The following is a 14,856-nucleotide window of genomic DNA, read 5'->3' as shown; positions in this document are numbered from 1 at the left end:
AGGCCAATCACTTCCTCCCAGGAGTTCAAACTCTACCCCCATCAGCCAGCCAGGCTCTATGAATCCTAGTATGCCATTTACTTCTTCTCCTGATGCCCCTCCATCACAGAATCCTTTGTCTCTGATCATGTCTCAGATGTCCAAGTATGCCATGCCCAGTTCCACTCCTCTCTACCACGATGCAATCAAAACAATTGCCACTTCTGATGATGAGATGCTGCCCGATCGACCTCTTCTATCTGGTGTCAGCATTGGAGGTATGAAAACAAGAACACACTGTGACTGTAATTTGTCAGTTGATTTTTTTGTTTGTTTATATTAAAAAAAAAACAAGAAAATATATAATAAGAAGCAACGAAAATATATATATATATATATGCAAGAAAACAACACAAACCAAATCATCTGGAAACATATATATCAAAATCTTAGTATGTTCAAACAGGAGTAGGAAGAAGTTCAAACCTTTTCTAGCCCTACCCTTTTTTTGTACTTTAACAATAAACTGTTGTGATTAATATGAAAAGTCAACTCTCCTCTACCAGTGTCTTTGATACCCATCTCAATCAAATTAAACCAAAACAAAACATTCAAACAAAACAAGAACAAAACAGAATAATTACAACCAAACAAACAACACAAGAACAAATCAATCAGGTTGGAAACAAACAAAACATCACAAGTCCATCCCATATCTGTTTAATATATTGCCATGTCATTAGAAACAGATTGAATTAATGATGAATGAGGTGTGTTATTTCCTAGATCTGTGTTGCTTTGCCCATAAAATCCTTCACCTAGTCCAAACCCTCATATTATCCTACCTCTCGTATATAGTGCTGTTTTCAAATATGAATAGAACTCCAATTAATATTTCATGAGTAAAATGTGTTGAGAAAGAGGGCAGTCTATTTTCAAATGTTAATAGTGTAATTTCTCTCATGCTGGGCTTGTTTTATCACCAGGAAACATGGGGAACCCCCAGACCTCCCAGATACTTGTCTCCCAGAGCTCCATTGGGCCCCACAGTGATCCACAAAGCCCCATGGGTATTGTAAGCCAAGGTCAGCAGCACCTGTCCCATGACGCCTCAGGACCTGTGCTTTCTTCTCCAAACCAAATGGGCATGCCTGCCATGAATTCTGCCATGATGGGAGGAGGAGCACCTGACGGAATGGGGCCCTGCAACGTTTCACCCATATCTCAGAACCAGATGGCAGGTTTTCCTCGCATGCAGCCACCATCTCATGGGCCCATGCACTCACCTATTGGAGGAATGTCACAGAATTTCTCTCAGTCTAATGAGGCTATTCTGCCACCTCAGCAGTTACACCTGCTTAGCAAAGGCCATCCTCACCAACGTCCTTCTCACCCCGCAGACTCATTTGCCTCTTTGCCCATGGGGGATGGCCCGGATCTAAGTGAAGTCATACGTCCGACTCACACAGGTATCCCTGAGTTTGATCTCTCCCGTATCATTCCTTCTGATAAACCCAGTAGCACGCTTCAGTACTTCCCTAAGAGTGAGCCACATCAGAATCCACATCAGGGGCCACCATCCCAGCAACCTACTCCACAGCAGCTCCTCAAGCAGCTGTCGTCCTCTGGCCCTCCACATAGCACTGGCCCTTCATCCAACCCCCACTTAGCAAACCTACAGAATATGATGGCTGAACAGCAGTTGCCACCTCACCCCTCACATGGTGGAATACGCCAAAGCATGGGTATTCTTCAGGGGGGGTCTAGAGGAATGATTTCTGGTGGAGGCATGGGCCCTATGTGCCCCCCTGGGCATATGATGGGAAGGATAGGCATGGTGCCCCAACAGCAACTCCAGCAACAGCAAGCCATGATGGCTAACAGCCTTCTCCACCATCCCTCCAATCCATACCCTGGCATGATGTCATCCCAGCAGCACCCACACAATCTGATGGCACAGCAAAACATTATGATGATGCAGGCTAAGCAGCGAAGCATGTCAATTCCAGGGGATCCCTTTGGCCCCCAGGGTCCTTTAATGTCCCCTCAGGGTCCCATGATGGCCCCTCCCCACCCACAGTCTGGTATGATGGGGCCTCAGTCTCTCAGACAGCGGGGAATGTCTCTGGACAGTCCCATTGGCTATGGCCCTGGAGGTATGGCCAATATGCCATTTTGATCCAGCTCATATAAACTGTAAAAACAAAAAAAAAAAGGTAACCTACCCATTGTGTCGAAATTTTTTCATTGTTACTCTTGCAGTTGTTTGAAAAGAGGAATTGTAAAAACGAGATATCAGTGATAATCTTAATATTTTGGATTACACCTGATTAGAAAATTGAATATTTAAAAGCACTGTAACATGGTTCAATAACAAATCTGAAGCCATTTTCTAAAATACTGTAAAATATGTATATTTCAAAGATGTGTGTATTTGTTTTGGGAACAGAGTGGTGTTCAGGAGAGGAGTGCCTCAAATTTCTCTTTGTTTTAATATCATTGATTTATTTTCTTCAACTACCAAACTGTTGTGCAAAGGAATTATATATATATATATCTATATATCTCTCTCTATATATAGATATATATATATAATACCTACAATTATATGTATATAATATATACTTGCTGTATATAAGAAGCCATTTGTGATTGTTTGCAGTTGTTCTGTATAACAGTGTTTTAATAGAAGTCTAAAAATAGAATAATACTGATGTCTAAAGGTGGTTTTAGTTTGTTTATTGTGTTGTTGTTTGATAACATTGACAAGGGGACACAATTGATGTAAAACATTTGAAATCTTTATTAACAGAGCAGTAGCTAAAATACAAGCAAAAACAGATTTTTCCCAACAACATTTTAACAACATTTTTTTTTTTGACTGGGTAAATAAATCATCTTTTAAATGCAATCAAAACAACAATGGGTACTATATTGTCAGAGTATCTGATAAAATTGAAACACTCTCCATCATTACAAGTGAAATACTGTAGAAAACAACAGAACAGAAGCATTTTAGTTACAGCTGATAATGTATCAGGGTGTATTAGATTAAGATGGTGCTGCTGGTGGTCGCTCCATCAGAAACCGATGGTCGACTGTGACCCCGAGCTCTGATGAAAGGCAGACAAACACGACGACAGCCCAACTGGCAAAGCAACTCTATTAACTCATTGCGAAACCGCACCCCAACAAAGGCGTACAAGAAAGGATTCAGACAACAGTGTGAGAAACCCAGGCTGCGTGTCACCTCAAGAGCTGTGTTCAGTAAGTTATGAGACTCACAGTTTTTGTATGTGATGATCTGGAAATCTACCATTGTCCTTATCAGTAAGGTGATGTTATATGGAAGCAAACAGAAACAAAAGATGAGAGTGATAAGTAAAGCTAGTCGAATGGCACCTCGCGTCGCTTTGTTTTTCTGACTTTTGCGCAAAGTAATTACTATTGCTGTGTAGCAGTAGCTCATGACAGCCAAAGGTAGGAAAAAGCAAACATGATTTAAGATGCTATTGGTCAAAACCCAGTTGCTTCCATGGATACCGTACTGATAATAGTCACAGGACAACTTTTCTGTCTCTATGTATTTCTCTGTCACAGTAAGAAACACAACATCAGGTATTGACAAACCCAAACAGACCAGCCACAGTGAAAGGCATGTTTGGTGCACTGTTCTTGGACGTCGACTTTGCAGGCTAGGAATAGCATGAACAATAGCCAAATACCGATCAAACCCAATGCAAGCTAGAAGGAAACTCCCAAAGAGGAAGTTGAGCTTCTTCACCAGGCCCATCAGCTTGCAGAGAAACTCCCCAAACAGCCATCCATTAGCGAACTTAACCATTTCAAAAGGAAACGTACAAAGAAGCATCAGGTCAGCCAGGGCCAGGTGCAGCAGGTAGATCTCAGTGATGCGTAGAAGGCGCCAATGTCTCAGCAGCACTGTTATCATCAGGCCGTTCCCTGCCATGCCCAGCAGAAATATTAAACCGTAGAGCACAGCATACATGGTCTCCAGGCCCAGGTCATCATCGCAGAGGAATATCTCTTCAGTCGGGTATGTATAATTCTCAAGTTCTCCAAGGTCTGCTACCTTTAAAGGTAACTCAAAAGAGGGAAAATATTACTTTCAATTAAGGTTTTATTAATCCATTAATACACAATTGTAAGGTGGATTTATTTTTGGCTAAATTCTGGTAATATGTTGCTATTAATAATGAAATGAAAAACCAATCATCACATAACACTGATATGTCTCTCAGTTCCCACCAGCTCAGCTCAGTTCTCAGTCAAATTGTTTCTCAGGAAACGCTGAATTGACCAGATTTTTTCACTTCCCTTTCACAGTAACTAACAGATGTTTTTGGCAACTATGCCAAAACAGCATACTTTGGCTGTATACTAATTAATCGATACTAATGATGTTTTTTGGGGTTTTTTTTTTTTTAACCTAATTTGCAACCAAATAGTGCTAGTGTATATTCTAAGGTATTGAAACCTAAATTGTCACTTTAAATGAAGGCTGGTATTCTCTAATGATGGGGTTAAGTTAGTGAGCCGAAAATCAATAAAAAATGTATTGATATTACAATAATTAGGGTAAAACTCTATATTATAAAATGATATCCATAATTTTAAACCTATGTATGTAGAATGTGCTAATGTTACACTAGTTTCTTAAAGTAGCTTCTAAAAATATTGGCATTATTTAAGATAGAGGGGTAAATATTTTCACTATTATCACATCATTTCATGGTATTTTTCTTATATAATTGTTTTCTGCCTTTTAAAACGGGGAAATCCTTTTCCAATAGGTAAATGAACTGTCTCAGTTCAATCTATTGTTGTCTTGAATGATTGTGATTTGGAATTAGAAAAAATCACAGATAAAATCATGCTAGTGTTTTCTTAAATCATATTATTTCTACCTTCTACATCAGTGTGATGATAAATGAATTGCAAGCTATTTGAAGCCTGTGATCAGAAAATAGAGTTAACCACTGCTCTCTCCCCTCATGAAAATGATACAGGATGCATTAGAGTGAATTTCTTCCTCCTATTACCCCAGTGAATCAACAGGAAAGAAGCAGCATCCCCCACACACATCTGTTTAGCTGCCCTTTTTTTTTTTTTTTTTTTTTTTTTTACAGTTCAGTAATTCAAGCAACTTTAATTTTCCTGCCAGTCTATCACCTTATTACAACTACTTTGTAACAATTTACAAATCTTGTAGTTGAGTCTTAATCATGTGAGGCTGCTAGACAATGTTCATTACTTTAAAATCTTGCTTTAAGATGCCAGATGCCGCAGCTGAGGCTTATAAAATTGTAACGAGTTATGCTTTACTGTTTTAAAAAGCAGATTGAAGCTAATGTAGTGTCCACTAGCATTTTAGAGAATATCTCAATACAGTCTAAATCACAGAAAGACAACCTGTTGCTAACTATTACACCAATTTTCCTAAGGTTATAGAATTTACAAGTTGAAAATGAAAACATGCTATAGTCTAATATCTTACTATTCACTATATATATATGTCTGTAATTTAAAAAAAACAACCCTTTCAGAAACATTAGTTACTTGAGAAATTTACCATTCACTTCAACAATTTTTCATAACAACTTACCCCAGAATCAAAGTAGAATGTTTCAGCCATTGTGGTTTCTGCCATTGTCTCGGTCACTTGCATAGCTCACTCTGCCGTGGTGAAATGTGCTTGTGCTTCCTGTTTGTACTGCTTCTTGAATATTCACTTAGTTGATTTCTTTGTTGGGGGTGCATTTGAACCAAGTCAAAACAGTTGAAAGCTACATACCAGGCTTTATATAGTAAGTATGCAGGAGCAGTGATGCGAGTACAAGTAACTGCACCCCGCAATATATTCTGTCTTATGGCAAGCAAGTGACAGTTACAGTCAGTCAGATTTATTTAGTGATGTATTTGGAGGATTTTTGGTAACAGCCAAACAACGTTACACATCTTATCTGATTACAACATCCAGCTTTCCTAATAATAAGAATGTGTTGGTGTGAGATCATACAACATAATCCAGTTTTGTCACTGGCATCAGTTCAGTATTTTTTTTATTGAAACATTCAACACATACACCACGGAGGTATAAGTCAGCTGAAGTTTATTAAGAATTTAACTAAAGTATCGTGGAGATAGTTGGGCAGCAGTGGTTACAGAAGTTGGCTTGTTACAGGAAACTCCCCTAGAGGATAGCTTCTCAATTTTTCAGTTCTGTCTTACAACAACAGTCAGGTGTCCGTATGAACATTAAAACAGATTTTGTTTGCTGTAATCACTCATGCTGTTCATACTGACCATTAGAAGATCACCTCCAAATGTGCTTACAGTGTAAGTGATGGGGGAACAAGATCTACTAAAAAGACTGTAACTTTGAATGATATTGTAAGTAAGTAAGCTTTTATTTATATAGCACTTTTTAAAACACACAGTTACAAAGCGCTTCACATGCACATGCAAAATTGAAACATATAGATTAATAAAATAGACAAACATGACACAGAGAGAAATCAACCAAAATGAAATAAAACAGGACATGGGAACAAGGCGCCGTTTAAAACAGTCCAAGGATTCAGCCGATCTAACAGGTTGTGGAAGATGATTCCACAGAGTTGGGGCTAAGAATACAAATGCGTGGTCACCTTTTGATTTGCAGTTTGTGCGGGGGATAGATAGAAGGCCAAGATTTGAGGATCGAAGAGGTCGTGAACTGGAATGGGGAACAAAGAGCTAAGAAATGTAGCTAGGGGCAAGGTCATGGAGTGCTTTATATGTAATCAGCAGGATCTTGTAGTTTATTCTGAATTTTACCGGAAACCAATGGAGGGATGCCAGAACAGGGGTAATGTGGGACCTACGGCTAGTTCTGGTTAGAAGTCTAGCTGCTGTATTTTGGATTAACTGTAAACGTTTTAGAGAAGACTGACTGAGGCAGGTGTAGAGGGAGTTACAGTAGTCTAACTGGGAGAAAATGAATGTGTGGATTGATTGTCCAAGAACAGTAGGGGGCAATATAGGTCTTATTTCTTAACTGAAGGAAACAGGACTGGACGAGCTTATTAACATGACAGTCAAATGTCATATAGTGGTCGAAGATGATACCGAGATGATATTGACTTGATTTGACGAATTTGGACAGTTGAAGCTTCATATTAGCTGCAGAAAAACACTTTTAAATACATTTTTGCACAGAGGGTGGGCTGTGAATTTTGTCACTTACATTGAAAGTGCAATATGAAGGAATCTCTTAATGGCCAGTATGAACATGAGGAATGATTACAGCAAGAAAAACAAGTGTCAGTGTTCATTTGGGTACCTGAATGTTGCTTTAGGACAGACTTGAAAAATTGTGAACCTGTCCTTTAACCCCCAACTGCCTCAGTGGAGCTGCTCCATGGCCAGCACATCTGTGGTTGTACTGGGCGGTTTTCCCGGCGTGGATGTGTACATCTGTATCAGTGCTAACAGGGGATTCCTGAAAAAGACAACTATTGCTCAGCAATAGTTCTGTGGTTAAAAAAAGGTTCAAACAAGATGCAAAGAGGCATACATGTGGTAAATGACACACCCGGGTTTCAGTTTTCATCTGACCAATAACAAACCTGCCATGCCACTTTGTTAGAGTACACCACGGTCCTTTACAATCCACATGCAAAAAATAGCTTTCATGACATATCTGAAAACAACAAATCCCTCAAAAATCAGCATCTCTATTTCCAGCCAGTCTATCACCTATTGCATTTAAACCGTTTCGTTTCCGCACCGGAATGACAGCAGGAGAGATTTGTTTCTCCCGAAACCGACTGAAATTTCTCATTTTCCGGTTACAAAACCAAAATATAACTGTATTATTATTATTATTATTGTTATATTACGTGTAAGTGAGCTATATTTAGGGGAGACCAGGGACAGTTGTAACATGGGACAGTTGTAACAACCTTGAATTCCTCCAATCAGAAACAAGCTACAGTGATTAAACTCACTCTGCACGTGCTCAGTTAGATTGCTTACAAAAAAGGAGCCACATTTGAAACTCCCAGAGAAAGTTACCAGCAAAAGTGTATTTTTTAGGTAAAATTTTAACTTTTCTGTTGGATACTGTCCTGAGATCAAATGTCTAGGAATCCAAACAAGTATTTTTAGAATCACTGTTTTGTAAGCTACAAATAGAAATGGCTAACATGTGTCAAACTAGCAGTTAAGCTAGTTCACATGAAGTGAAAGCATGACAGGTGATCCTGATGGATACTTATGGTTGTAACGCCTTGTTACATCCATCCCTGAACCAAGTTTAATCTATATTTTAAAAACCTAAAGGCCTACATAAACTAGATAGATAGATAGATAGATAGATAGATAGATAGATAGATAGCAAATTAAATGTAAAATGTCATAAAATTACATGCTAAGTTAATGATAATCAGTTGCATGCTAATAGTCAGTAGAAACACTTGTTTGCTTACAGAAAGAGGAAGACAGACAGGGGAATCCCACTTCCTTTGCTGTAGAGGCTTCAGATGGCATAAAACAGGGCAAATCAGTCTGGACAGTGGCCAAATCATACGGCATTTACCATGTGACCCTGTACTGAATGTTGTCCTCAAACTAATCCATTTTGACTGCATGTTTAAACCTTTTTGGGGAAGTGTGTTCTACCCATTAAATAATTATCTTGCATTATAATTTGATGGCTTCCCCTCTTTTTCGTCATGTAGTGTGAAAAAAGGTATTTATTGTTTGTTTTTTTTTAAAAAAAAGAAAAAAATAATAGTCACAATAACATGAATGATAAATAATCTTTTTCAATTGAGTATTTGATTGATTAATTATGTATATTTTTGACATGTTACAACCATCCCTGGCATGTTTTACAGCTGTCCCTGTACACTGGGACAGTTGTAACAGCGAGAGAGATTTGTTTGAAAAAAAAAAGAGTCCTTTTTTCCGTTCTCCTAACAGAAAACAGAAACAAAAAATACGGCCAAAATTTCTCATTTTCCGGTCACAAAACCAAAATATAACGGGATTATTTATTTGTTTGTTTGTTTGTTTGGTTCTTTTACGTGTATCTGAGCTAAAATACCGAGGAAATACAATACAAGTGAGTAAAAACAAAATATAAAGTTCGGTTTAGTTACTTTCCATATGGGGGTGCTTCCGCTAATGTTGCAGCCCTGTCTGCCTGTCCTGTTTGTCATATCTTCTGTGATGTGACGAATAGCATTTAAAATCAAATTTAATCAGTAGGAGATGAGGAAGTATCGCTGAAAACAACTATATATATGTAATACTTACAATTATATGTAGACCTAGGCCTATATAATTTAGGTCCTGTTTACACCTGGCGTTAACATGCGTCTCCACATGCGTCCTGAGTGACCACTTGTGTTCGAATCTCACTTCCCCGCTTTATATCTCTATATGCAAATAAACACGGACATCATTTCCGTTTGCAAAGACCAAACGTTCGTTATTAACCGGCAGGACGACCGGACGGGGGGTCGGCTCCGTCCAAAGCTGTCTTCAACTTGTTTGATAACAGGATAAACAATTTGGTGCACATTTACGCACGAGGCACAGCAGCATAACTTCACTGATTATTTAAATGTCCGACACGCCGACAGCAGCGGTCAGGATCTAATGTTAATTAATGTTCCGTGTTCTTCTACACATCCAATAGGTCAGCTGTTACACACAAACAGTCCAGGTTCATACTGTTTGGAGTAAATCAGTCGTCCTCCTGATAAATCCTGAGCTCATTATGTCGAGCAGCGCAGCAAAACTAATAACTGTAGTTATCAACTTGACAGGACAGAGGAAACTATCCAGCAACGTTTAGCTTCTGAAATATTTTTTTAGACAGACAAGCGAAAAATTAATTTTTATTTTAATCGTTGATTTGAAGAGGAAAACCGGTTAGGGGAACGAGAAAAACAGGAAAAAACGGGAGATTGATTGGGTTTTTAATAAGTCGAACAGCTTTGGACGGAGGGTCCTGTGCCTAGTCTGCCGGAAAATAGAGGACGTCAGTTGAGTAGGCGGTTCTTCAATGTGGTCCAGGACGCATTGCGTGGTCTGATCGGATCTCAATGCGTCCTCAATGCGTCTTGGGTGCATTTACACCTGTATTTAGAGCCGTCCACTTGTGATCTGATCACCGAGACACATGTTAATACCAGGTGTATAGTATAGATAGATATAGATAGTATAGATATAGATAGTATAGGTATAGAAGAAGCCATTTGTGATTGTTTGCAGTTGTTCTGTATAACAGTGTTTTAATAGAAGTCTACAAATAGAATAATACTGATGTCTAAAGGTGGTTTTAGTTTGTTAATTGTGTTGTTGTTTGACAACATTGACAAGGGGACACAATTGATGTAAAACATCTTTATTAACAGAGCAGTAGCTAAAATACAAGCAAAAAAAGATTTTGTCCAAATTTTTTTTTTTGACTGGGTAAATAAATCATCTTTTAAATGCAATCAAAACAACAATGGGTACTATATTGTCAGAGTATCTGATAAAATTGAAACACTCTCCATCATTACAAGTGAAATACTGTAGAAAACAACAGAACAGAAGCATTTTAGTTACAGCTGATAATATATAAGAGTGTATTAGATCAAGATGGTGCTGGTGGTGGTCGCTCCATCAGAAACCGATGGTCGACTGTGACCCTGAGCTTTTATGAAAGGCAGACAAACACGACGGCAGCCCAACTGGCAAAGCAACTCTATTAACTCATTGCGAAACCGCACCCCAACAAAGGCGTACAAGAAAGGATTCAGACAACAGTGTGAGAAACCCAGGCTGCTTGTCACCTCAAGAGCTGTGTTCAGTAAGTTACGAGATTCACAGTTTTTGTGTGTGATGATCCCGAAATCTACCATTGTCCCTATCAGTAAGGTGATGTTATATGGAAGCAAACAGAAGCAAAAGATGAGGGTGATAAGTAAAGCTAGTCGAATGGCACCTCGCGTTGCTTTGCTTTTCTGATTTTTGTGCAAAGTAACTACTATTGCTGTGTAGCAGTAGCTCATGACAGCCAAAGGTAGGAAAAAGCAAACATGATTTAAGATGCTATTGGTCAAAACCCAGTTGCTTCCATGGATACCGTACTGAGAATAGTCACAGGACAACTTTTCTGTCTCTGTGTATTCCTCTGTCACAGCAAGAAACACAGCATCAGGTATTGACAAACCCAAACAGACCAGCCACAGTGAAAGGCATGTTTGGTGCACTGTTCTCGGACGTCGACTTTGCAGGCTAGGAATAGCATGAACAATAGCCAAATACCGATCAAACCCAATGCAAGCTAGAAGGAAACTCCCAAAGAGGAAGTTGAGCTTCTTCACCAGGCCCATCAGCTTGCAGAGAAAATCCCCAAACAGCCATCCATTAGCAAACTTAACCATTTCAAAAGGAAACGTACAAAGAAGCATCAGGTCAGCCAGGGCCAGGTGCAGCAGGTAGATCTCAGTGATGCGTAGACGGCGCCAATGTCTCAGCAGCACTGTTATCATCAGGCCGTTCCCTGCCATGCCCAGCAGAAATATTAAACCGTAGAGCACAGCATACATGGTCTCCAGGCCCAGGTCATCATCGCAGAAGAATATCTCTTCAGTCAGGTATGTATAATTCTCAAGTTCTCCAAGGTCTGTCACCTTTAAAATATAAAGAGGGAAAATATTACTTTTAATTAAGGTTTTATTAATCAATCAACAATCATCACATAATACTGATTTGTCTCTCAGTTCCCGCTAGCTCAGCTCAGTTCTTAGGAAACGCTGAATCGACCTTTTTTTTTTTTTCACTTCCCTTTCACAGTAACTAACATCCTACTTTGGCTGCATACTAATTAATCAATATCAATGTTTCTTTTGTTTGTTTGTATTTTTTTTTTTTTTTACCTAACTGGCAACCAAACAGTGCTAGTGTAGATTCTAACATGTCAACAGTGTGTCTGGTAGAAAAAACACAGGTATTGAAACCTGAATTGTCACTTTAAATGAAGGCTGGTATTCTCTAATAATGAGGTTAAGTTAGTGAGCCAGAAAATCAATAAAAATGTTGTATTGATATTGATTTGTGTGTATTGATATATGTATTGATATTACAATAATTAGGGTAAAACTCTATATTATAAAATGATATCTATAATTTTAAACCTATGTATGTAGAATGTGCTAATGTTACACTAGTGTCTTTAAATAGCTTCTAAAAATATTGGCATGATTTAAGACAGAAGGGTAAATATTTTCACTATTATCACATCAATTCATGGTATTTTTCTCATATAATTGTTTTCCTGCCTTTTAAAATGGGGAAATGCTGTTCCAATAGGTAAATGAACTGTCTCAGTTCAACCTGTTGTTGTCTTGAATGATTGTGATTTGGAATTAGAAAAAATTGCAGATATGTCAGTAATAAAAAAACAACCAACCCTGTCAGAAACATGAGTTATTAGAGCAATTTACCATTCACTTCAACAATTTCTCATAACAACTTACCTCAAAATCAAAGTGGTATGTTCCAGCCATTATGGTTGATTCTTGGTCACTTGAATGTATAGCTCACTCTGCCGTAGTGAAATGTGCTTGTACTTCCTGTTTGTACTGGTTCTTGAATATCCGCATAGTTGATTTCTTTGTTGGGGGTGCATTTGAACCAAGTCAAAACAGTTGAAAGCTACATACCAGGCTTTATAAAGTAAGTATGCAAGAGCACTGAATCAAGTTCAAGTAACTGCACCCTGCAATATATTCTGTCTAATGGCAAGCAAGTGACAGTTATAGTCAGTCAGATTTATTTGTTGATGTATTTGGAGTATTCTTGGTAACAGCCAAACACTCTCACACATCTTCTGATTAATCTGATTACAACATCCAGCTTTCATAATAATAAGAATGTGTTGGTGTGAGATCATACAACATAGTCCAGTTTTGTCACTGGCATCAGTTCCGTGTTTTTTATTGCAACATTCATCACATACATCACGGAGGTATCAGTCAGCCTGAGTTTATTAATAATTTAACTGAAGTATCATGGAAATAGTTGGGCAGCAGTGGTTGCAGAAGTGGGCTTGTTACACGAAAATTGCCAATTTGGTTGCTGTATGAATTCAGATTGGGAAGCCTCTGAGGTTCCCTTGGGCAAACCCCTAAAGAATAGGTTCTCAATTTTTCAATTCTGTCTTACAACAACAGTCAGGTGTCTGTATGAAGATTAAAACAGATCTTGCTTGCTGTAATCATTCATGCTGTTCATACTGACCATTAGAAGATCACCTCCAAATGTGCTTATGGTGTAAGTGATGGGGGACAAAATCTATGGTCCTCATTTTGAGCAAAAATGTATTTAAAAGTTTATCTGAGGCTTATATGAGGCTTCAGATGTCTGTGTTAGTCAAATTAAGTGGATATCTTCCACAAAAACAGTCTTCAAAATTTGTAATTGAATTCACGGTTGTAAAAATTTCCTTCCTTGTGTATACACGGACAGTTTTCCTGTTCAGCTTGAGTGGAAGGAACGTAACAAAAAGAGGGACTATGGCACTAAAAAGACATATTGACTTGATTTGGCTAATTTGGACAGTTGAAGCTTCATATTAGCTTCAGAAAAAAACTTTTAAATACATTTTTGCACAGAGGGAGGGCCGTGAACGTTGTCACCTACATTGAAAGTGCATTATGAAGGAATCTCTTAATGGCCAGTATGAACATGAGATATGATGAGAAAAACAAGTGTCAGTTTTCATTTGGGTTCCTGAATGTTGTTTTAGGACAGACTTGAAAAATTGTGAACCTGTCCTTTAACCCCATTGCTCTCATTATTCTCAGCAATAGTTCTGTGGTTAAAAAAAGTTCAAACAAGATGCAAAGAGGCATACGTGTAGTAAATGACACACCCTGGTTTTAGTTTTCATCTGACCAATAACAAACCTGCCATGCCACTTTGTTAGAGTACACCACGGTCCTTCACAATCGACATGCAAAAAATAGCTTTTATGACATAGCCTATTTGAAAACAACAAATCCCTCAAATATCAGCTTCTCTATTTCCAGCCAGTCTATCACCTATTGCATTCAAACCGTTTCATTTCCGCACCGGGATGACAGCAGGAGAGATTTGTTTTTCCTGAAACCGACTGAAATTTCTAATTTTCCGGTTACAAAACCAAAATATAACCGTATTATTATTATTATTATTATTATTATTATTATTATTATTATTATTATTATTATTATTATTATTATATTTTTTCGTGTATCTGAGCTAAATTTACGGAGGAACGACAATAAAAGTGAGGAACACAAAATATAAAGTTGACTAGGTTTGGTCCCTTCCCATATGGGGGTGCTTCCGCTAACGTTGCAGCCCTTTCAAAAGAGTTTGTCATATCTTCTGTGATGTGACGAATAGCATTTAAAATCAAATTTTAAACTAAAGGAGATGAGGAAGTATCGCTGAAAACGAGTAGGTGGGGGATTGACGCGCTGTTAGAGACTCTGATTATCTGATGAGAGGTTGATAATTCTCAGATATCGTTTATTTGCAATGTCAAACAGAGGTCAGCTGACATTATGAAGCGTGGTGGTGCACCGTAATTCTAAAACAGCATAAATATGTCAGCCTTTATTTGGTAGGTGAATTCTCCGGCCAGATGTAGTTGGTAGTTAATGCGGGTGTAGAGCGGTTGTTTACGTCGGTTGCCGGGGAAACCCATGGAAACCACGTTGACATATGTTACGGTATGTGAGATTTGTTTTCCTAGGATGGCGAAGTCATGACCCGCCCTACTCTGCTTCTGATTGGCTAGCCGCGTTATTCTTACTCTAACCCTAA

At 38.4% G+C, this 14,856-nt stretch overlaps 3 protein-coding genes across 4 annotated transcripts in view; 1 reads left to right on the top strand and 2 right to left on the bottom strand.

The window, feature by feature from the left end:
• The window catches only part of bcl9l (bcl9 like), a 30,522-nt gene extending 27,533 nt beyond the window's left edge, over positions 1–2,989 (top strand). The window contains exons 8-9 of the mRNA XM_067595294.1: positions 3–257; positions 966–2,989. Of these exons, the coding sequence (XP_067451395.1) occupies positions 3–257; positions 966–2,158 (1,448 nt within the window). The 3' untranslated portion in view covers positions 2,159–2,989. The remainder of the gene's footprint in view (positions 1–2; positions 258–965) is intronic.
• LOC137186395 (C-X-C chemokine receptor type 5-like) lies at positions 2,759–6,549 on the bottom strand. Of its 2 annotated transcripts, none has more exons than XM_067595295.1 (2): positions 5,606–6,549; positions 2,759–4,084 (listed from the first exon to the last, which is right to left on the bottom strand). In XM_067595295.1, the coding sequence occupies exons 1-2, from the start codon at positions 5,666–5,668 to the stop codon at positions 3,026–3,028; spliced, it is 1,122 nt and encodes a 373-aa protein (XP_067451396.1). In that variant the 5' UTR covers positions 5,669–6,549; the 3' UTR covers positions 2,759–3,025. The 2 variants fall into 2 exon arrangements, with proteins under 2 accessions (XP_067451396.1, XP_067451397.1); XM_067595296.1 differs by having other exon boundaries at positions 2,759–4,072; positions 5,606–6,547.
• Positions 6,550–10,278: 3,729 nt separating this feature from the next.
• Positions 10,279–12,858, bottom strand: LOC137186787 (C-X-C chemokine receptor type 3-like). The gene is made up of 2 exons (XM_067595834.1): positions 12,522–12,858; positions 10,279–11,675 (listed from the first exon to the last, which is right to left on the bottom strand). The coding sequence occupies exons 1-2, from the start codon at positions 12,549–12,551 to the stop codon at positions 10,629–10,631; spliced, it is 1,077 nt and encodes a 358-aa protein (XP_067451935.1). The 5' UTR covers positions 12,552–12,858; the 3' UTR covers positions 10,279–10,628.
• Between the last annotated feature and the right edge of the window lie 1,998 nt (positions 12,859–14,856).

The sequence above is a fragment of the Thunnus thynnus genome, chromosome 7 (genome assembly GCF_963924715.1).
Source record: "Thunnus thynnus chromosome 7, fThuThy2.1, whole genome shotgun sequence".
Lineage (NCBI taxonomy): Eukaryota > Metazoa > Chordata > Actinopteri > Scombriformes > Scombridae > Thunnus > Thunnus thynnus.
Note: the sequence above shows the minus strand (reverse complement) of the source record. Positions and strands in the feature narration are given on the sequence as shown.

Coding starts and splice junctions, on each gene's coding strand:
- LOC137186395 (XM_067595295.1), bottom strand. CDS start 5,668: ATGCAAGTGACCGAGACAATGGCAGAAACCACAATGGCTGAAACATTC. Junction 4,085..5,605: donor CATTCTACTTTGATTCTGGG/GTAAGTTGTTAT, acceptor CCCTCTTTTGAG/TTACCTTTAAAGGTAGCAGA.
- LOC137186787 (XM_067595834.1), bottom strand. CDS start 12,551: ATGGCTGGAACATACCACTTTGATTTTGAG. Junction 11,676..12,521: donor CATACCACTTTGATTTTGAG/GTAAGTTGTTAT, acceptor TATATTTTAAAG/GTGACAGACCTTGGAGAACT.